At 40.5% G+C, this 22544-nt stretch overlaps 2 protein-coding genes across 2 annotated transcripts; one reads left to right on the forward strand and one right to left on the reverse strand.

Annotated features, from left to right (window-relative positions):
- Nucleotides 1-463: 463 nt before the first annotated feature.
- Nucleotides 464-13533, reverse strand: LOC105932902 (glia maturation factor, beta). Its single transcript, XM_036150598.1, has 7 exons — nt 13414-13533; nt 9056-9152; nt 7052-7101; nt 6912-6961; nt 6720-6802; nt 5935-6008; nt 464-4070 (listed from the first exon to the last, which is right to left on the reverse strand). Exons 1-7 carry the CDS (start codon nt 13414-13416, stop codon nt 3999-4001), a joined length of 429 nt encoding a protein of 142 aa, XP_036006491.1. The 5' UTR covers nt 13417-13533; the 3' UTR covers nt 464-3998.
- A 4270-nt stretch (nt 13534-17803) lies between these two features.
- LOC118556599 (galectin-3-like) lies at nt 17804-22137 on the forward strand. The gene is made up of 6 exons (XM_036150776.1): nt 17804-17923; nt 18311-18328; nt 18457-19161; nt 20139-20227; nt 20678-20834; nt 21117-22137. The coding sequence occupies exons 2-6, from the start codon at nt 18314-18316 to the stop codon at nt 21270-21272; spliced, it is 1122 nt and encodes a 373-aa protein (XP_036006669.1). The 5' UTR covers nt 17804-17923; nt 18311-18313; the 3' UTR covers nt 21273-22137.
- Nucleotides 22138-22544: the final 407 nt, after the last annotated feature.

Consider the following 22544-nt stretch of genomic DNA (forward strand, 5'->3'; position numbering starts at 1 on the left):
GTCTTGTTATATTTAACTGTTCACCCCACCCCCCTTTGTGAAAATAACAGTGGCAAGTGGCTTTGGATCAGTATCTGTGAGCTCGCCACATCTTGCCTCTGGGATTCTTGTCCATTCCTCCAGGGTAAATTGTTCCAGCTCCTTCATATTTGAGGCTTTTTGCTTGCAAACAGTGATTTCAAGTCTAACCACAGGTTCTCAATTGGATTGAGCTCTGGACTTTGACTAGGCCATTCCAACACATTTAAATGTGCCCTCCTAAAGCACTCAAGTGTTGCTTTAGCAGTATGCTTCAGGTCAATGTCCTGCTGGAAGGTGATCCTCCATCCCAGTCTCAAATCAAAGGCAGACAGGTTTTGCTCCAGAGTATCCCATTTTTCCCTCGACCCGTACCACTTTTTCCCGGTCCCTGCTGCTGAAAAACAAACATTTCTAGACACGAAATAGTCTCCGGAAAGCAGAGTAGACATCATTGTCAGTTTATTTGGACAACAGGACAGACACAGGTACAAATATGTCAAGTTTCACTGATGTCAGGAGACAGCTGGTAATCGTAGATGTTTACATTTTTAGTAAAAAGGACAGAAAATATAATAGGCATTTGACCCGAGAGGACACTTATTGAGCTAAACTACACATTCGCAGGTTAAAGTAAATGATTAAAAAGGCCAGCTTTACAACAATTTAAATGCACAGCAGATCAGGAATCCACAGGATATAACCAGATGCGAGGCTCGAAACCAAAACAGGTTGATTTTGTTACGCAGCAGCAGTTAACTTACATTTAATTTCACCGTGAAGAAACAGCATGTTTGCAAATACCTCAGATAAAAAATACAGCTCAAACCAGAGGCCTGCACTACGATGGGGTTTATCAACTCTGAAAGTCGGCAAAGGCTTTCAAGTCATACTAAATAGATGGGAGTTTGTATCTGAAGAGCTGTCCGTCGTGAAGGAAACAAAACAACCTGCTGAGCCTGAAGTTACTGCTTCGTAGAAATGGCTCAGGTTGCTTCTGTTTCAAAGAGAAAACCACTTTCCGATGTTAGGAAACAGCTCGGTGGAAACGGTTTACATTCAGCACAGAAAACACTCGTTTTACAGTAGCCGTCCACATTTCCGACAATGGAGGATTTGGAAAGGTTTTCCGTGCTCATTTATTCGCGTGAAAAGCAGCACATTGCACATTTAAGAGATATCCTACAACGCCCTCACTGGATGATCCTCGGTATATTCCATAGGTTTAAGACTTTTTGACGAAATGTAGTGTTGGTAGGTAAAAGGATAAGTCCTACAGTAAACTTTACTCTTATTCTCACTTGTAGCTTCATTACACAGGCTAACACGATGCAGGCAGTGTAACTCTTAGGTCGAATGTTATCAGTAGAGAGATGAATGTGTGATTAGAGCTTTAATTGGAACAACCCACGTCCTGCTATGCGAGCATGGCTACCCTCTACAGGTGCAGTTCATGTCTGTCAGCATGCTCCGAGTATCTTATTTATCATAAGCAGGAGAAAGTAGAATTTGAGTTAAAAATTTGAAGAATTTTCCTTTTGTTTTAGTCACTTATCCAACGTTCACTTAGAATTTGCAAATATACACAGAAGATGAAAAGAAATGAAGACAGGGCGGGTTTTTTTACCCTCCCCTTTTCATTAAAAGGGAACAGATCAAACTGCTAAGAGATGACACTGAGAAACGTGGAGCTCCTATGTGCCCACCCCAAGAATCTGACCAATATACCGAGCTGGTACGCTTTTAATAAGAATCAGAAATCATCCTGAGCCACCCACTAACCAGGATTTTCCTCGCCCATCCCTGCAGGACTTGAAATACATGTCTTATTACTAAAAATGTCAATATGAGGAAGCCATCACATCCAAAATAAGAAGCACAAACATCATTCTGAAGAGTTGCACCATTACTCCTAAGGCTGCATCAAATACAAAGCAAAAAAAAAAAAAAAAGCGGCTTTACATGAGAATTAGTCAACATTCAGTATAACAATAGGAGTTCTAACGCACAATAATAGCCGACGATCTCCCCATAAAAAGACGATAACCCAGAAAGATTTAAAAACGGGGGCAGACATGACCACCCTGTGTACACTGTTGTTATAACCATCGTGGTCGCTAGAGTTTTGTTGGAAGAAAGAAGGTTTTTGTGTTTGGAATGTTTCTGAAAATGTTGCACCCTGGTTATAACCGTGTAACAAATAACGCCGGTCAAAGACATTACTCATAATTCATGATTGTTTTCTTTAAGCAGGAATGAAAATCATTTATTGTCAAACCAACAAGGCTGCGGTACTCTGCAAAAGTGAACCTTTGAGCTTTTCCGTATCATGTAACATTATAACCACAGACTGCAATTTATTTCACTGTGTGATAGGCCAGGGGTCTAGCCTCTTTTGCTCTTGCTCCTACTAAATAAAATTCCTCTAGAGCAGCACAACCCAAATTACAATAAAAATAACTCAAGTTTCATGGGCACCTACTGTATAAGATCTATTTGTTTTTCCAGAAAGAATCACTTCCACTCTTTACATGGTTTATTATAAGGAATAAAATAATTCCTGTTTTTAAAAGAACGTTCCATATATATTTTTTTAGAAGAGTGAGAAAAAGAAATTCTGGAGACTGATAACCAAAAATAAAGCATTTCAAAATACTCCATGTACCGTTGGTATCATTCTCCTGTAGACATTGTGTGCAGATAAGAGCCTGAATATTACGTCTACATTTGTAGACATTGCTGAAATGTCTATCATCTTAAAAGCCACAGTGGAGGACCTTATGGGTCACATGTGGCTCCGCAGCTGCAGGTTGCACACCCCTGTAATAGACCAATGAAGAAGAGCAGAATTGAGCAGCAGAAGGAGCACAATACATGGTTTTTCAATAAAAAAAATCTAGTGAAATGTGAAAAGTTTGGCGTGCATGTGTATCAATTCCGCTTTTACAAATCTTTCATGGTCCCTTCATGAGTAAATAGCCCTGTGTTGCTTACTCTCAGAGTAATTACAGCTGTTCTGTGAAGCCCTCAAAGGTTTGTTTGAGAACATTTTTGAAGAAACGGCGTTTATAACGTGACAAAATGTGAAAAAGCTCAATAGGTGTGAAGACTTTGGCAAGGCGCCGACGACTTGCAGCCACAGTTTCTTGTTAATTAATGTGCTTAGTTTACCTCGCTACACGCGAGTATTATTGTTTGCGTCTTCTGGGGAAGTAACTACCGTATGCACCTCATCATTTAAATCCCCTTGGCTGGATACTGGAGGACCTCAGTAGTGTTTTCTGGATTCTAGCTACAACTATTCAAAAGATCGGGTAGGAAGAAACCAAATAATGCTCTAAGTTCGACATAAATCTAATTTAAAACACACCAGAAACAATAATAATAATAAAAGATCAGACAAGAAGACTTTCAAAAACCATGAAAAAATAATAAAGGTAGAAACAGATCAAACGAGGAGGGTCAGGTACAGAGAAAGTTGAGCGTAAACCTCTTAAGGAAACAAACTGTTGCCATGGAGACGCCAGCTTCTCCTGCATGAACATGCTTCGGAGAGGCTGAGTTTTCATTTCTGTTCACTTTTAAGAACAATGGGAGTGTTATTTCAGTACAGACACATCACTGGCACATGGAGAGATGGTATGGGAGGCAAAAGTAGGCCTGAGTCAAATAGCACTTGCAGACAAAGGCAGCCAGATGGACGAGGTTTAGATAGTGCCGCGATTGTTGACAATCAAACAAGAGCTTGAAGTACTCAAACTCTTGTGATTGTCTGAACCTTCTGGCACACGCTCAATTGTAATAAAAGCATCCCCAGCCCCACCAATTTAGCCTTCAACGTCATAATATTTGCAAAGACTATTTAAATCAGGTCCACCCAGACAGGAAGGTAACATCCGTAGTGTGTTCTTCTTGAAAGATGATGCGGGTTGTGCAGTCAGGACCCTCCCCTCATCCCAAAACCTCTGGATGAGGCGACTTTAGCGAAAGAAACCAAGTTTCTCTCTAAGCCATTCTTCTGTTAGGTCTTCTGTGTTTCTGATCTCAAACACCTGTAAGAAAATCAAAAAAAAAAGAAGAAGTTAAAATTAAGACCAAAAGGTGGCTATTGAACATCCTGCATCCTCTATAATTGCTGCAGAGTAAAAGGGATACAGTCTTTTTTCTAAAAATAAATAAATAACAACAACAACAAACATCTTGCTTCTGAGGTTGAGACAAGATGGAAACAAGATTAAAGCCATTAACTCGGGCGTTTTGTAGTACCAGAGTCGAGCTTCTAATAACATGCAAGCTTTAGAATTTGGGTATAAATTGATAAAAAAAAAAAAAATAGCAGTTAATCTTGAAACAAATGGTATGATCAAATACTCAAGTGAAAGAAAAAACATTTCATCAACAAGAATAAGTCATTGCGTTTCCCTACTTATAAACAGGACCAGAAGCTGGGCTAAAGATTTAGTGACATCTAGTGGCATAGTTGAAGACTGCAACACACGTTGTTGAACATGGTGCATTTTCAGAAACGATTAAGAAAAAATTACGCGACCACACGGGAGGATGCTGCAGAGCTGAAAAGCCTGTAGTAGGTATGCTGGGCCCATCGGAGGCGCCGTGACACTGCTAACGAAACATGCAAAAAACACCGGGCACGCGCAGATCAGACAGCTAACATGAAGTAAACAGAGTCAGAGGATGCTGCTGACGGCCGTAAAGCCGCAACACCGGACGACGCCATCTTTGTTGTTATTTGTGAGAGTGATGTGCATGCGGGTTACAGAGAGAGGCAAAGCTGCAACGGGCCCTCAATATACAACAAACAACCACTTTGTAGGCAAAAGGAGAGCTCTCAAGGCCTTTGGTTTGGTTCCTTGGGCTCCTTCAGAAATATAATGGTGCAATTTAACATATAACATGTGCTGAAATGCTGGCAAAAATAACTTAAACACTTCTAGGGCCAAAAGGTTACTATGGCAAATCAAAGTGAAATGTAAATGTTTAACGGCGTATCATTTCCTGAGCAGTAGGGGGCGCTCTGGAGCCATGAGTCAAGATTAGCACTTGAAGTAACTTCACAAAACAAAATAAAAAGGCTCTTTTTTAATGGTGCCAGCTGAAGCCGAACATATTTCTGACAAAAAAAAAACATGTTGTTGACGATCTTTTTTTGGCCTTTGTGAAAAGCAACAGCCCACACGTTTCTTTAACCCAGACCAAGGTCCTCAAAACTTAAAAAGCTGATGCGGAACAAGATAAAAATATCTAATAGCATCATACTAAGACTAAACATCCTTTGTTTTAAGGCTGCTGAGCCCAAGCCGCTTCATTCAGAGGCTGCTCAACCCGAGGCGCTTTGCTACGAGGACGCTGAGCCGAAGTTGCTTTGTTCAGTTTACTAGATGTGGATTCTCCAAAACCGGAAAACACAGAAGGATAATTTTCACTAACGACAGCCCTGACTGGTCTGAGAAGGACATAACTCATCTACTTACCTGCCCATGGATATCAGCCCAGACAATATTTGCTGGTGTTCATTCGCTAAACGGACACCGGCACAACCAAGCCAGATTTGAAACACTCTCATTCGGTGCCTTCAGTGTCACATTCCTGAATTCGTTTACCCATCAAGATCTTTCAGCTGGAACCAGACGGCAGAGGCTGGACTACGGCGTGCCAAGAAAAGCATCGGGTTGAATGCACAGTCAAAGTAAAACACGGCCTAAAATAACTCATGAATTAAATTACTGACGGACATCGGAAGACGTTTTCATTTTTGTTCTGCTTGCGACTAGACAAACTTATCAGCCTGTGGTCCCGTAACAAGGAGAGTTCAGCTTGTTACCAAATAGCCTATTGTTTGAGATCAGCAGATGCTAGCCTCACGCTTCAGTTTCACTCACAAAAACATTCACCAACCTTGGTCATTTCCCCCGTTTGCACCAGCTTGTTTTTGCTTCCAGCGTACATCATCTGTTGCTCCGGTCTACACCCTGCCAACCACAAATAGATGAACACGTGGAAAATAAATAAAACCTCTAAATGTACGCTTCTAGGGCCTTAGAATTTCAGTCCTTGGAGGCCGGTGTCCTGCATCCCTGGCCCGACGATTGATAAAACAATTATTGAAAAAAAACATGTACTTCGTTTAATTGAAAATCTGCAGTTCCTATATTGTCCGCGGGGGCGCTGTGTTTTAATTATCAGATTAAGCTTCAGGTGTGGAAAATTTTAAATCATTTCTTAATATTTATCGGTTTCATGTATTTTTTCATGCAGGACAGTGTTTTTAAGTTCCAAAAAATGTGAATAAATCTTTTTCAACATTGTACAATCACTGTGATCGGTTCTTATGCATAATGCACAAGTAAATGTTTAACTGAGTAAAAGTATTGTTGAAATTGCACATACTTTTCTTAAAAACGCTGAGGTTATTCATTATACATTGTGTAAAAGTGAAATTAATTTAATATAAAAATCAACAAGTCCACATTTATTAGTTCTATTTAATCTTGCAATGAGTTTACTCGTGTGGCCCTCTTGAGATCAGATTAAATTGTATGCGGCCCCTAAACCAAAATGAGTTTGACACCCCTGGTCTAGAGCCATGCTAACGGCTTTGATTCGGTTGTGTTGAAGCAGATCCAGATTTTAAAGTTGCAGGACACCAACCCCAGGGACTACGGCTTAGGAATTAGCCTTACCCGCTGGACTGGAGAAGATGAAGCAGAGAGGATAGGACACGCGTCCGTCATCGTGTTGATACTTATAACTGTAGACGAGGAACGTTCCATGTGCTAAGGACGGTACATCACACTCCAAGGAAATAACTAATGTGTATTTACCATTTAATAGAGCCAAAATGAATATTGAGATTTCATCAGTTGAAAGGATATCTGGGTTGTCTCTCAGGCAGTTCGTCCTTTAGCTCGTCAGGTGATATATTCTAAGAGAAACATTTGATCATCAGAACAAGATTAAAGGAGTCATTTAAAGACAGGTTTTTTTTTTTTTTTTAAAGAAAACGATAACTTGCCTCATACTCTTCATCAAGAATAACGAGCTGCTTGTCTTTATCAATCTTCACTGAAAGACACAAAAAACAACCCGGTTATTAAGTGAAGCCACTGGCGTGACAACTGTGCGCTTCAGAGGGATAGATTCCAGCAGCCATATTCCTCTCCGCCTGTATGTGGTGTGCTGACGTTGAGTCACGCTCCCTGTCACGCGAACACGCGACCGATCCCGTTCAGCGGCGGCGACGTTCTGACAGGGTGGAGGGGGAAACTTGTGCCGCTTTCATCTTTACAGTTCTCCACTCCGCTGCTTTTACACATGACTCACAGTATCACCACGGCCACCAGGCACACGGAAGCCTTCTGATATATATATATATATATATATATATATATATATATATATATATATATATATATATATATATATATATATATATATATATATGTAACTTAAAATGTAATTTGGTAAAAAGAAGTTTAACCTATATATATATATATATATATATATATATATATATATATATATATATATATAGGTTAAACTTCTTTTTACCAAATTACATTTTAAGTTACACTTCAAGAAATTCAGCACGACCAAGTTTGACATCAAACAAGTAATGAAAATCAGGAGTTTAGACTAGGTTCCCCCCATCAGAGGAGCGTTGGGCGTCACGTCCGGATCATAAAATTACAGCCGTGGGACCGTTTTGTTTCTAGTCTCAGGTTTTACATCTCGCCCAAATATAATCCAGTATTTACGAGGTTCTAAGATTACCTAAACGTCAAGTTTAAAAAAAAAAAAACATCTTAAAAACGTATGGCCTTACATATTATTCATGCAAGTCCAAAAATGAAAAGCTTATCTCTGCGGAATGACGTAGGAACAACCCATGACAGAAAAGCTTGTAGAAACATCTCAAGCAGAAATAAAGTCGTTTTCTGTGTTTAAATCTGTCTTTTCGACATTAATGTCCAGGAATTTTGTTCCTATTTTTTTTACACTATCGCTTTGGTTCATCGAGGTTTGCAGACACTTGTTAAAGGTCCCAGCGCAGCATTTTAAATCAGGCCTAGGTCTGGACTTTGACTAGATGAGTGTAAGCACCTGGAGACCTCCGCCGTGGTTAACGGCTACCAAGAGGTGTTTGTGCTGATATGATGGGTTCCCTTTTCTCTAAATGTGCCACTGTGCATTAGGGCTAGATGTCTCCACTTTGGTCTAATCTATAAAAAGGACATTGATCCGAGAAGTCTTGCGGCTCATTAAGGAAGCCTAAGTCATGCTGTCATATTCTTTTAAGAGAAGTTCAGTTTTTTTTCTAACTGTATAATCATTAACATTTAACTGAGGCCTTTAGAGTGTCTTGGGTTTTTATTAATTTCTCTGACCCTTGCACCATGGGAGCTTAGGGTGGATTTGCTGCGATGTCCATTCCTAGGAAGACAGACAGCTATCCAAGTTGTTTTCCACTAGGATGGTGATGGGCAACAATAAGTTCTTCTCTAATTTCACTGTTGTTATCTTTCTGCTTTGGGCCATTGTTAAGGCACATCCCAACCAGCAAACTGAGGTGGCAGCACTCGCTGGTAATTAGGTTAATTGGGTCCATTCATTAGCAGCACCAGGTAGCTATGTCCTGTCAAACCAATCAAGGGTGCAGTTTAGATTTTCACACACAGGCTGTCTGTTTGGACTTCATCTTTACGTTCTTTAATCAACGAGAGTGTCAAATCTGTTGTCGGTTTTGTTCACTTGAGGTTAGATTTGAAGAATTTTAGAACTGGCCCCATTTTTATTATGTCCTGATTAGTGAATCCCTGAAATTAAAAAAAGTGGGTGTTCTTTCTTCCTCCCCTCCCCCCCCCATTATTAAATCTCTACAAGATTGTACAAAAGGGGTTGGCCATGTTCGATATTTAAAGGGTGAGTGTGGAGAGGATTCCTGCGATTTGACCCAAGAGATTCTGAAGACATAACCCGTTAACAACAAACGTGTAGCACAACAATGTGAGAGACTCACTGATGATGGCCGCATTATTGGTTTCCTTCCGGAAGCGGAACTCCTTCAGCTTCTTCACCAGATCTTCATCCACATCACACACGACCAGTGACTCACTCTGATGAGAACAGGGGGGGGGGGGTGTGTCAACAGATTCAAAGGTTTCAAATAACAAACATAGTAAAAAATAAGCCAGCCATGTCTCAGTAATATCTAAAAGTCAAAAAAAAAAAAATTGAAGTCTGCTTGAAGCAAACTACAAAATTCATTCCTCGGTCTTATAATAGAAGCAGAGAATGCGAGCAAAGAAAAACGAGGGACATTAATGTTCATAGCGTCAAGTCTGTTGTTGTTTTGAAAGTAGGTTTATTTCATCTTTTCAATGGAAAAGTGTAGGGGAGCAGTTGCTCAATAGTAGGCCCAGGGATCAAAGATGTAATTGCTGATGTTAGCAAAAATACGAACCCATAACGAGAGCAATAACGATGCTCTCGTTAATTCATTCCTTTAGTAACGATGTTACTACCTTGAGTCCCTGCTAAAGGCAGGATTCAGACCAAGAGACAGACTGACCTACAGTAGGGCTGGAAGTGAGAGGGGCTGTTTTCTTGGTGTGCTCTGATTGGAGAATATGAATTACGTAGAAAGACAACCTACTAACTGTTTTCTGATCTGACCGTTTTGGAGCAAAGCAACAAAGCTGACTGCCCCTGAGCAGGTCCTTTGGTATTCACTTCTGACATTCACACGGCCTCATCGATGCAAAACAGATCATATTGTACCCTCAAACCTCAGAAAAACGAAATTTGCTGTCATGGCCCCGTTAAGGCTCCTTAGCGCCTGTAAGGGACGTCACGGGGTTCCTAGGCTAAACTAGCCACAGGTGGAAGCATGCAGGCTCCGTTTCCTACCTCCTTCCTTACTGACTGCACTATTCGGACAGGACTTACGGCGACCGCTGACCCACGCTTTGGCTAAAGGTATTCGGTGGGAGCCTCTAACTAACAGACTTAGAAACAGCTTCTCTCTGAAAGCTGTATGGACCATCATCCCCTGTTGAAAAATCAACAAAACATCTGCACCAGTTACAAACACACTTCTGGTTACACAGGTTTCTGATCTGATGAGAATCCTTTATACTGTCTCTCACTTGCAAATGTTTATTTACAAACTGTTTAGAAATCCACTCTTATTGCACAATTTTATAACTAAATTATTTCACAGTGTTGTAGTCTGCTGTCCAACTTTGACTTGAAAATGAGTCCATCAGCTGCTATGGACTGTAGACGCGTGTAAGCCCCCCCCCCATGGAGTGTTGGGCTCCATATAAACAGATGTGCTGCATGTGCAACAGGAAGTACGTTCTCACATCCACCCATTGTCCCTCTGACTTCTGCCCTCAGGGCAAACAGTCACATAAAATAAACGAGACACAGCACCCTCTCATCGTACTGAACTGTTAACAGATTTTCCACCAGCTTCATCCACGTTTATTTAAAGGAGCTATAAGTAATCCTGACACTTTGTGGCTCAAATCAGTACAACAGCCAATCACGACAATCTATTATGGCGTTTTTAACGGCGTGAAACCCTTCTGAACACAGTATAGGTATATGATGTTGTATTCTGTTATATTTCTGGTCCGGTTCTCTTTCTGGCTTCCATGTTTGCAGGCTGCTGCTCTTTTGCCAAAATAAAATACCAAATGCTGCACTCTGTGTTGGAAATCCCTGGGAAACCAGGAAGTAAACACGGGCTACACTCTGAACTGAAGTAGTTCCAGACCGTACCTGTTTGAGAGGAGAAAAATGTGACTAAGACATTGTTGATGGAGAGGACCGATTGTTATAAGGTATTTTCCATACCGTTAAACAACAGAGAAGCTAATATACGGGCCTAACTAATTTGTATTCCATTTTCAGTTTAATTGCAGCTTTAATTATATAAACTGACACAATAAAGAAAATAATTCTGCTCTTTTACAGATAAAGTCTGCATTCCTCTATATTTGTGATCAGTGAGTTTTGGAAAAGGTCTTTGTTTCAAAACTGCTCAGATTTCCCATCACTCCGTTTCTATCGTTTAAAATACTTTTAATAAAAAGTCAGATAACATGCAGGGGTTTTCTTCAGCTGTAAGGAGCACATAGTAATGCATCACTGTCCGCCTCTACCACTTGTTGCTGCACACTGTTGGTCAGCTTGCTGAAAGAGGGCTGCTACAATGTTTCCTCATACAAACACGAAATACTTAGGTTTGGGAGACAAAAAAAAAACAGACATCCATGATGAGAAAACTAAAGGGGCACCACCAAGGTCACCTAGTAAGGCAAGTTTGTTTCAAAACTATGTCAGCTGTGACTGCAGGCTCTACCTGAGCAGATAATTAGCCAGCTAACATCAGTTTGATTCAAATGTGTTACTCTCCAAAAAAGCAAAACGGCTAAAAAACGTGCAATATTTCACACATTAGAAGCTTAAAAATGTATTTTTTAAGTTATATTTTATTTTTCCTTAAATGTATATATTTAAATAAATCAGAGTGGTATATTATTTTCTCCAACAGTAGGAATAATGTTTGTGACAATATTCCACAAGCGTAAACCTTCTCAAAACTAGTATGTTCATCATAATGGTGTTAAACAAAACACAATCTATTTCTAGCTAAACCATGAATACATGCAATAGCAGCAACCCAGATTTTTTTCTTTTCTTTTTTTTAGAAACAGCAACAGTGCTAATGCTGCTTTCAACAACAGTCCAATCTGACTGATCTGAAACCAGAGGATTTCATCCAGAGAGGAAAACAATCCAGCCTGAACAGGATATTGTTGGTCTCTGTCACGTCCACGCGCACGGCATTACATAACTACATCCCCAAAAAAAAAAAAACATAATTAAAAATCTCTTGAAGAGTCTCTGCAGATCTTTGATTGCACCTTCCCGAACAGATGGCCGATGGGAGTCCGGATTTCACTGAGCTCTTGGAGGGCTCTTTACAGATTAACGTGAGATTGCTGCGTCTGTGGGTTGGGTCTGCAAAGAAAAACCTGCTACGGGCATTTGCAACAGACAGGAGACCACATCTTTTGTTAATGTTTAGTTCACATTCCTTTAGGCTCTCCAGATCGCTGTGGTCAGTGAGGCTGCTAATTCAACCAGGAGATGGCAGGGGAATTAATCTCTGCTATCTGACTAGGAATGCCTCTCACGTCGGGACAGTGAAAGGGGAATATGGGCAGACAGCGCGGGGCATCGAGCTGTCACGACACGCCGCCGAACAGCCGGAGGGAAACATTGCTCATCATCGCGATAAGCAGGGCAGCTAGCGTTAAGGCTGCTCCCAGCCGCCAGACGTGTTAAAACCCGGCCAGCGCTGCGAGCTGCTGCGGGAAGCTAGTCACACACTGAGGCAGGAAACGCGACCTGCTCAACTTCAAAATAAAAGCATTTGGCAGACGGTCATGACACAACGCAGTGGTACTTTCACACGTTTCCCATGTCGACATTTCTTTTTTTCAGGCTGAAGAATTCAGAGTGTTCTGTTATTTTTGGCCCAGTTTTTTAACTTTATGGCAGAAATGTATGTCAACAGTGGGTAAGCCTTTAAATACAGATCCCGCAAAAAAATAAAAAAAAAAATAAAATAAAAAATAAAAAAAATAAAAAATAAAAATTATATATATATATAATATATATATATATATATATATTATATATATAAAATAATAATTATTATTACTATGATCATTACTAATAGTCATAATAATAATTTAAAAAACGGATTAAAGAAGAGGATCGTTGGATACCACTTTAAGAGAAAAGGGCTTGGAAAAGCCTGGATATAAATATACTCCTAACTGCCACCAATATTTCGTGTTTACCCTAATCTAGAACAATACTCAAGTCAATTACCATACTTTTACGGACTACATGGGAGCCCTGAACCCAAAAGAATCATTCACTGATTATCAAGTATGCTTAAAATTGGCCCGAATTTAAGTTGCTTTAATCAAAAATGATATATGACTAATGTAGTATTATCAAAGCATTTAGATTTAAAACTCAACTATGAAAAATCCAACTATACAAAGTATAACAATGTGGCAAATATAAACAACAGTCTTAAAGCCTGGGACTTTAAATTGGTTCTAGGTGAAGTTTATTTTTTTACACCCACCGGAAGTAGATTGTATTATTGCCGCCTACGTGACGCAGTTCCAAGGCAAAGAGGGTGGAACTAGTGCTAGGCTAGCAGGCTAACGCTAAACAATCTTCGATGTCACTTTTCAGGAAAACTCCCAAAAACTTCTTGTTTCGTCTCAGTGCGCAGAAGCGAAAACGGAAGTAGCTGGTTCGCCAGGAAACATAACCACTTACCATAATTGTATAGTTCAAATCTCACAGAAGCTGCAGCTGCTCTCCTGAATGGCAGAAACGGTTTCAGTCTATTTTTTTCTCTGTACTTCCCATCATCCTGTGACTGCTTTGACCAATCCCTCACAGGCTCCCCCTACTTCACACCAGGCTCAACACAAGCTCTGCAGTCGCACAATACTATGAACAAATACTTATATTTTGTTAGAAGACATTTAATTGACCTTAATTGGCATTTTGGAAGTCATGTTAGCAGTTGCTGTTTTTTATTTTTTTTTCATTTCTTATTTTTTAGACTTAGACAACTTTATTGTTATTTTGTATGTACAGAGTGCACACAGACCGAAATTTCGTTGCATACAGCTTACGACAGTGTAATGGGATTGCAGGTGGAATAAGGCAGCATTACAATATAAAGTGCAGCAGTGATCAGAATGTAACACTACAGGAGAAAAACAGTGTGCAAGAACAGTATACAGAAGAACGTTTGTCCATTCTTTATATGCAAAAAAAAAAAAAGGCAAATGGATAATGAAAGTTCAGCAATGTTTGTAGTGCAAACTAAATGTGCAAATGTGGTGCAGAGTCCAGATCAAAGTTCAACAGTCTGATGGCAGCAGGGAAAAAGCTGTTGGAGAACCTGGTGGATCTGCAGTGGATGCTGTGGAACCTTGGTGGATCTGCAGTGGATGCTGTGGAACCTTTTCCCCAGAGGGCAGCAGGGAGAATAGTCCATGGTGGGGGTGTGAGGGGTCTCTGATGATGTTATGGGCTCGAGACACGCAGCGCTGGGATGAAATGTTCTTAATGGAGGGGAGAGGAGCCCCGATGATCCCTTCTGCTGTCCTCACCATTCTCCTCATGTTCTTTTAGTTTTTTAGATTATTATCTGCCACATTGTATCTCCTTTTTAGTAACATTGCCTTGTAAACCTCATTAATCCACACATGTCTATCTTTATGTTTACTACTTAAATGTATTTTTAAAAAGACGTGATGGGCTTTTTGCTTGACTCTTGTGGTACCTGTGATCTAAGCATTGCTAATCTGTTGTTTTCTCATTACAACCATATTATGGTAGAGTGGTTGAATGATAATAACAAGAAAAATATTCTCCTATGTGTCATTTTTTACAATCAATGTTAAACGTAGTTGAACTTTTTTCTTTTCAAACCTACAACAAAAACATTTTTAAACATAAAAGCTTTGATGCAAAGTCTGCAATATAAACTGTTTTTACATGAAACATTAATAACTACAGTGTTGCAAGAAATTATACCAAAAAAAACCCAAAGAAACAAAAAAAATTTTTTTTATAGGGAAGGATAAAAACATTGCTGTAAACCCAAATATACAAATGAATCACCAAGGAGCCCTTTGGCTTTTTATTTTAACAATTCATGTTCATGGTAAACACTTTATTTATAAAAAAAAAATCTGATAGTACAATTCAACCATTTTTATAACTTTTATTTAGCTATTACTGGTTTGTTCTCAGTGGAGTATTTCAGTTATGTAATTTCAAATTGAGCCAAACATTTAGATAAATTCAAAACTGTTATCTTAAACTAATTCACTTGTATATTGATTTAAAATCAATACACTGTGCTTGCTCAGGAGTCAGGACAGATTACACCATTCCAATTGGATGGAGCTGGACTCAATTGAATACATTCACACATATGTATATTGTCTTGGTATGGCTAACCTTCATTTCTCTCCTCTCTAGGGCAAATCTCAATCTCACTAGATTATCCTGCATCTTTTCACTGCTCTTGCCGCAGATCACAATGTCAAATGCAAACATCATAATGCACGGATATTCCCATCCAACCTCATTTGTCAACCTGTTACAACAGCAAATAAGAAGGGGCTCAGAGACCATCCTTGATGCAATCCCACTTCCTCCTTCTTCTTCTTCTTTAACTGCCGACTTGCAACCAGATGGAGCATTATCACCACCTCCTATATCTTAATTACATGTTCTTAAATCCTCATGTTTAACCCAGTTTGTTGTAGAAAAGTTGACATGTGTTTAAGCATCATTTTTCCAGAGTTATTTGAGAAAGCACTTCCACCTTGAACTCCTCAGTCACTGTCACTCTAACATACTTCTCTGCTACTTCAGACGTCCTTATACCACAGCTTTTCTCTTTTCTCTAGATCTGCAAAAACGAACGCAGCTCCTCCTGACCTTTGTTCTTCTCCATCAACATCCTCAAAGCACATGCTACCTCTGTAGCACTTTTCTAAACAGAAAACCATACTGCTGCTCACAGTTGCTCATTTCTGACCTCAGTCTAGCATCCACTACTCTTGCCCACAACTTCATTATACGACTCAACTTGTTTTCCTCTGTAGTTGCCAGAATTCTGCACATTTCCCTTGTTCTTGAAAATATGTACTGGCACACTTGTCCTCCATCCCTCAGGTCTCGCTCTCTAAGATCTTATTATACAGCCTAGTCAGAAACCCTACTGCTGTCTCTCCTAGACACTTCCATATTTCCACAGGTATGTCATCAGGACTTACCACCGTTCAATTCTTCATATTTTGCAAAGCCTTCTCTACTTCATCCTGAATAATCTTTGTTACTTCCTCATCCACAGCGGTTGCTCCTTTTTTTTTAAAATTCTCTATGACTCTCCCCTTTCATCGACTTTTCAAAGTAATCCTTCTATATTTCTTTCACACTTGTTGTCTGTACATTTCCATCTTCATACTTAATCCCCCTAACCTGCTGAACATCCCTCCCATCTTTGTCTCTCTGCCTCACCAGCCTGTATGAATTCTTCTCTCCCTCCTAACTGTCCAACCTGTCATACAAGTCACTCTGCGCCTTTTGTTTGGCTTTAGCATTCCTACCTTCATTTTTCGCTGAATCTCCCTGTATTCCCTGCAACTCTATTCAGTGTCCCACTTCCTCTTAGCTGATCTTCTTCTCTGAACACACTCTGTACTTACTTATTTTACCACCAAGTCTCCCTTTCAACTTTCCTTCTAGAAGAGGCAGGAACACAGGGCAATTTACAAAAGTGGAGATAGGAACACACAGGTGAATTATATGTTGTGTAGATGACGTAACCTGAAGGAACTCAGTGACTGCAAGGTATTGGTAGGTGAGAGTGTTGCCAGGCAGCACATGATGGTGCTGTGTAGAATGACTGTGATGGTGAGGAAGATGAACAGGATCATCTCTGTTCCCAACTTCCATTAGTCTATGGAAAACTGCACCAATCGCCTCTCTATCTTTGCTCTCTGAGGATATTCTGCATTCCTTTATCTAACTTACTCAATACTCATTGAGTCATTCTCCTCTAGCTCACACCCTACCTCTTGAACATTGCTGACAAACTCTTTCAAGATACAGTAAGTCCTTTATCAGGAGTGGGCGTGTCTAGGAGTACAACAAAAAAAAAGTGGTTAAGCAAAGTTAATGCATTTCATTATTATTTAATATAATAAGAGTATTTTTTCCAACTAAATTACATTGGTTTAGGTAGGCTTTTTCTTTGGTAAATAAAATCATCGTAAATTAAATTTTTTAGTTCCGCAAGTTACCTTTGTCACAAATTGTTTAATGGTCAGAAACGTTAAAGTCACAAAAAAGCACAATGAAAGGAAATTCGTAAGAACGCGAAAGGTTTTTCACAGCACTGTACTTATATAGACAGAGCTCAACAATGACCCTTAAGAGAATATTTACCAACTACTCTAACTTTAATATTCTGAAGCGAAGAATTATAGTTATTTTAAGGGTAGGATTAAATTGTGAGTCGAAATAATTAATTGGAAACAAATAGTTGTGATTTATTATTATTGTTGTTGTTATCATTGTAATTATTATGTGTTTACATATGTGTTAATTTTACATTTTTATTTATTTCAAATTATAGAATAGAATTATAGCTACTTTATGGATTGGATTTTGAAAACTTTAAAATTCTACATTTGATAATCAAATTCCTTGTATTTATCAATATCATTACAACAGCAAATTATATGATTATTATTATTATTATTATTATTATTATTATTATTATTATTATTAGTAGTAGTAGTAGTAGTAGTAGTAGTAGTAGTAGTGGTGGTGGTGGTAGTAGTAGTAGTAGTATTTTAAGGATTTGGTTAAGAAATTCATGTAAATAATATTCAAACAGTTTTTGTGGTTTTATTTAACTGTTTGTGTATTGTTTGTTTTAAAGTTGGACTGATACATTGGCGGAAATAATACTTTAAAAATGAATTCCCTCCACGTTTGATTTTTTTTATTTATGGATTCCTTTTTTTATTTATGGAACATATATGAAAAGCGGATGTGCGTGTGCTTACACCGGAAGTCGCCCGTATGCCAGCTTCCTTTCCAGGAGTTGTAGTTTTTCGAAGCAGATCTAACGTTAGCTTGCACTACTGAGCCTCGCGAGGCTAAAGGAGTTGGCTAACAGGTTTTTCGGAGCTGTAGAAAACGTCGCGCTTTCCTGCTGACATCCAACAAGAGTCTAGCTTCTCACCAGGTACCGGGACACATTAGTTTCACCGTCCAGTTTTTCTCTCGCGGTGCATGTAGACCAAACAAACCTAAACTAACAGTTAGCTGGGGTTAGCTAGATTATTAGCCAAGTAGGTAACTGTAGTTTACACTGTCCTAAAAAAAAAATGTTCCACCCTGGTATACGATTTAAAGTGCCGTCGTTGTTATAACGGTGGTATATTTAATATTTCAGTCACGTAGAGTTGTTTTCAGTCTATGGCAGTGGACTTGTGAATCACCATTCCAGGGTGGAAACATTTACTCAGAGCTTTTTGGAACTGCCCACAGAATGTTTTTTTTACAGCTTGATTAAGATCTGTTTGGAAGTACTTAATAAAACCGATTAAAGTGTGTTCTTGTTTTATTTTAGATCATGGCAGACTTCTCGGTAAGTTTAATGGATCGTATGAATTTAATCCATGTCACGGTGGTTTGGATTCCCTGTAGCTTGCAGTAGAGCTGACTTGTTTTGGTTGTGGGTGGAGCAGGTCAATGGTGCTTTCTCTTTCTGCGTAGCTCACCGATGCTTTGGGAGACGACACGCAGGGCCAGGCTAAGAAGATAGGCCACACCAACCCCGCTGTCCCTGCCAGCAATCAGCCTTCTTCAAACCCGGGGTGGCCTGGTTCCGCCCCAGGAGCTCCCACCCAGCCCTCAGCACCAGCTGACTACAGCAGCGGATTATCTGGCCCCGGAGCGCCGGGGCCATTCCAATACCCCTCAGGTCCCGGAGCGCCAGGACAATACCCGGGACCTCCCTCCGCACCCGGTGGCTTCCCTGCTGGTCCCGGAATACCTGGACAATATCCTCCTGCGCCAGGCGCCCCGGGCCAGTTCCCCTCCGGCCCGGGGGCGCCTGGACAGTTCCCCGGGCAGTATCCGTCTGAAGGGACCCCTGGTCAGCTTCCCGGAGGTCCTGCTCCTTACCCAAGCGGACCGTTTCCCTCTGGCCCCGGTGCTCCCGCCGGCCCTTATCCGAATGTGCCTTTCCCCGGTGGGCAGCCAGGAGGAGGCAATGGGATGTACGGACCAGGAGGTCAAGGTGGGTTTCCCCCTCCCGCTGGTCCAGGAGCTTTCCCCGCGTTCCCCGGAGGCGGATTCCCCCCAGTGCCACCTGGGTCATGGGGATCACCAGGAGGAGGCTTCCCGGCTGCCCCGGCTCCGTTTGGTTCCGGGCCCATGGGTCCGTATGGCGGTCCTGCTGGTCCAGGAGGCACGTTGGTGAGTACGAGCATTTCGTTGGAATTAACGTGGGGCTTGCTTGCTAGATTTCCCTGTCCTCCGTCTGATCCGGTGTTTGGGCGAGAGCCTCCAGATGGTGTTCTTTTGGAGCTTTCTTTAGTGGACTAAAGGTTACTGCTCTGCTGGTGGGGTCTGCCTGAGGGGTGCGTCGGGTCTGTGCTCGGGTGTGCTGCAAATCTAAAAAACGACTTCGATTGTTTGTTCAGTAGGAGTCAACAGACGTGTATTTGTGTCTTTCAGCCCAGATATTATCCACCCTATTAATGAAAGCAATGAGCTCAGCTTTTCAGTCGGACCAGGACGCCACATCCAGCCTCGCCGTGCGGTTCGCTCGGGGCCCAAAGACTGAATACAGATACACGTCAACGAGCTGCGTTTCAAACGCAGCGTTAAATCCACAGGATTTAATTCTACAAGTGCAATATGATATAATTTACTTTGACTTACTTTGACTTGCCAATCATGTTTACCAGATCGATGCAACTTTAATCTTTCCATGTAATCTATCACCACTTGTCAGATTCAGCTCTGACTTGCTTCTCACATGTTGATTAAAAAAAAACAAAAAAAAAAACGTTGGCTATTTATTGTGAAAATGTGCTGTTTGTCGCCGGTCAGTGTGAAACGCGCCAGGGCGTTGAAATAAAAGGAGATTATGACTCACCGAGGTATTGCACTGGGAATGTGGGCAGAGTCCAAATTTGAGCTGCTATTGCTTTGTTTCACCGAATTCCCACGAAGCATTAGCGATTCGAAATATGAACAAACCCGGATCGGATCGCACCTTGAAGATATTGTCAAGCGGGGTAAACACCATTTCTCTTTGTACGATGTCATTTAAAAGTAAAAAAAGTAAAAAAAAAAAAGTGTACAAGCACCATTAAAAGCTGTTTGTTTCCTCGTCAGTGGAGGAGAACAAATGCTGCCCGTATTTATTCTGTATATGTTTCTTTCAGATGGTGCCGTACGACCTCCCCCTTCATGCCGGGATCATGCCCCGCCTTTTAATCACAATAATCGGAGAGCCTCTTCCCTGTGCAGACAGGTACTTATTTCCCCAAAACACTCCTTAGGGGTCTGGGTTTAAATCCTTCACCGGGCTTCGGGGAGAAATCAAAACGGCTGAATGGCTCAACCTCCAAACCGCCACAGTTTGGATCAGACATCTGCAAAAAGCGTTCACACCTCTTGAAATTCTTCACATTTTGTCACAAACGTCAGTGCGTGTCGGTGGCATTTTGCTCAAGGTAGTGCAAAACTGTGAAGTGGACACAGGTGTGTTTCTCAAGGTTATATATATATATATAAAAAAAAAAAGCATCTGAAGATGGTGCTGTCGAATTGTATCCATCCCCGGTTTGTCTTCTACCTTTAAAGTTATATATGTGGGAACAGTGTTTTACAATTGAAAAAGTTGGAAAATATAAGTTTTACTCGTTTTGCTGCTGAAGGTTTGTCACTGTAATAATTCTTCTTTTTTTTTTTTTTCCTGCAGGTTCCAGGTTGACCTGATTAAAGGTTCAGACGTCGTCTTTCACTTCAACCCTCGCTTTAACGAGCAAACCATTGTCCGAAACTCCAACATCGGCGGTTACTGGGGCCCGGAGGAGCGAGAGGGGCCCTTCCCCTTTGTTCAGGGGCGCCGTTTTGAGGTCAGATATTCTTTAACTGCGCTCTGTCGTTTTAAAGAATGTAAAACGTCCTAACGATACTGTGTTCGTATGTTTTCTTTTTTCAAAATGCTTTATTGTCAACTGGTAAAAGTCAATTTACGATCTTGCATTTTGAGACGACTTGCAGGAGCAGAGACCACAAAAGCTTTCTCGTCGTTGCTGTGCATATAAAATCCTCGCTTCACGTTCATGTCCAACTGTCCGTTTGTTTGTTCTACGTTGAATAAAAATATATATTCGCCTGTGCCGCCGCTCTTTCAGTTGAAGATCCTGGTGGAAGAGGACATGTACAAAGTGGCCGTGGACGACACCCACCTGCTGGAATACGAGCACAGAGTGGGCGGCCTGGAGGAGGTGACCCTGGTGCGGGTGACCGGCGACGTGGTTCTCTACAGCGCGGCCCCGAGCATGATCTGAGGCCGGAACCGCCCCCGTCGTCCCGTGGGTCCAACTCAAATTATCAACCCGAGTATCCGACGCCTGCCTCCGTGCATCTGGCAACCCCCTCAGAAACACGAAGGCAGCTGATGGAGCTGTCAGTACAGCCAGCAAAGTGCAATTGTCCCTCGCGTGGCACATTTACCGCAAAAAGCGTGACGCAGATTGAATTAAGTCAGCACTTGATAATCTGTTTTTTTTTGTTTGTTTTTTTCTGCTGAATGAAATCTCATTTCAAAATTACATTTTCGATTTACATTTAGCAAAATTGTATTAACTTTTTGTATTCCTTTTTCTGCCCAATTCTAATCAAGGAGACGATTGGGTAAAGTAAATGTGTGACAAATGAAATAAAGGAATAATTAATTTATTATTAAAAAAAAAGAAGATTGTTGGCAAAGAGGGAAAGAAGAAGCGTCCCATAGAGTTCCTATAGTTTTTGCTGGGGAGCAGTGTTTTTGTTTACATGTGTTTTATTTCTTTCTTTTTTTTTTTTGTCATAACACGATAAGCCTTTGTAGTGCATGAAAGTGTGATGCTGAAAACTCACTTTTGTTTCAATGCTGAACCATGACCCTCTGGAGTCACATATAATAGATTAATCCTAAAGTTTCTCCAAATGTAAGTATTTATACACAGCGTTTTGTTCCTCTTCTCTTCAGCTGTTCTCCTGAGCTACAAGGCTGCGTCAAGGGTTGTTGAAATGTTATTTCTGTTTAAACATAACAGCCAAAATGGCACTAATCATTAAATCAAATTGTGGAAGGGTTTGGATTTTCTGACTTGGTGCCAAAGAGAAGTGGTACATATTATGAATTTCTAAATAAAAAGACAAAACTTTCAACTTGTTACAGTTTTTTTTATTCATTGAAATTGAAAATTGGGAGAATATTAAATATGCCATTATTTTTAAGCAGGGCACATTTGGAAATGTGTCAAAAAAAACCAGCAGATCCCGGTGTGTGAAAGCTGAAGGCTTGTGATAGCCACAATGCTATAGTTAGAATGTTATAGTTGACTTCTTCTGCATTTCAGTGGTCAGAAAAAAAGATTTTAATAGAGGATTTCCTTCCACAGTGGCATTTTCTACATTTGGTTTAAGCCTAATATTTATATTCATATGTTTCTATAATTTGTTTATGTGATTCATAAAGTGTTGAGACTGTCAAAAAAGCAAATCAAACAAATTTAGATGTGTAGCAACCCTTAAAATCACTTCATATTTTTATTTATGTCTTGCTGAATGGTTAA

Source organism: Fundulus heteroclitus, chromosome 19 (genome assembly GCF_011125445.2).
Source record: "Fundulus heteroclitus isolate FHET01 chromosome 19, MU-UCD_Fhet_4.1, whole genome shotgun sequence".
Lineage (NCBI taxonomy): Eukaryota > Metazoa > Chordata > Actinopteri > Cyprinodontiformes > Fundulidae > Fundulus > Fundulus heteroclitus.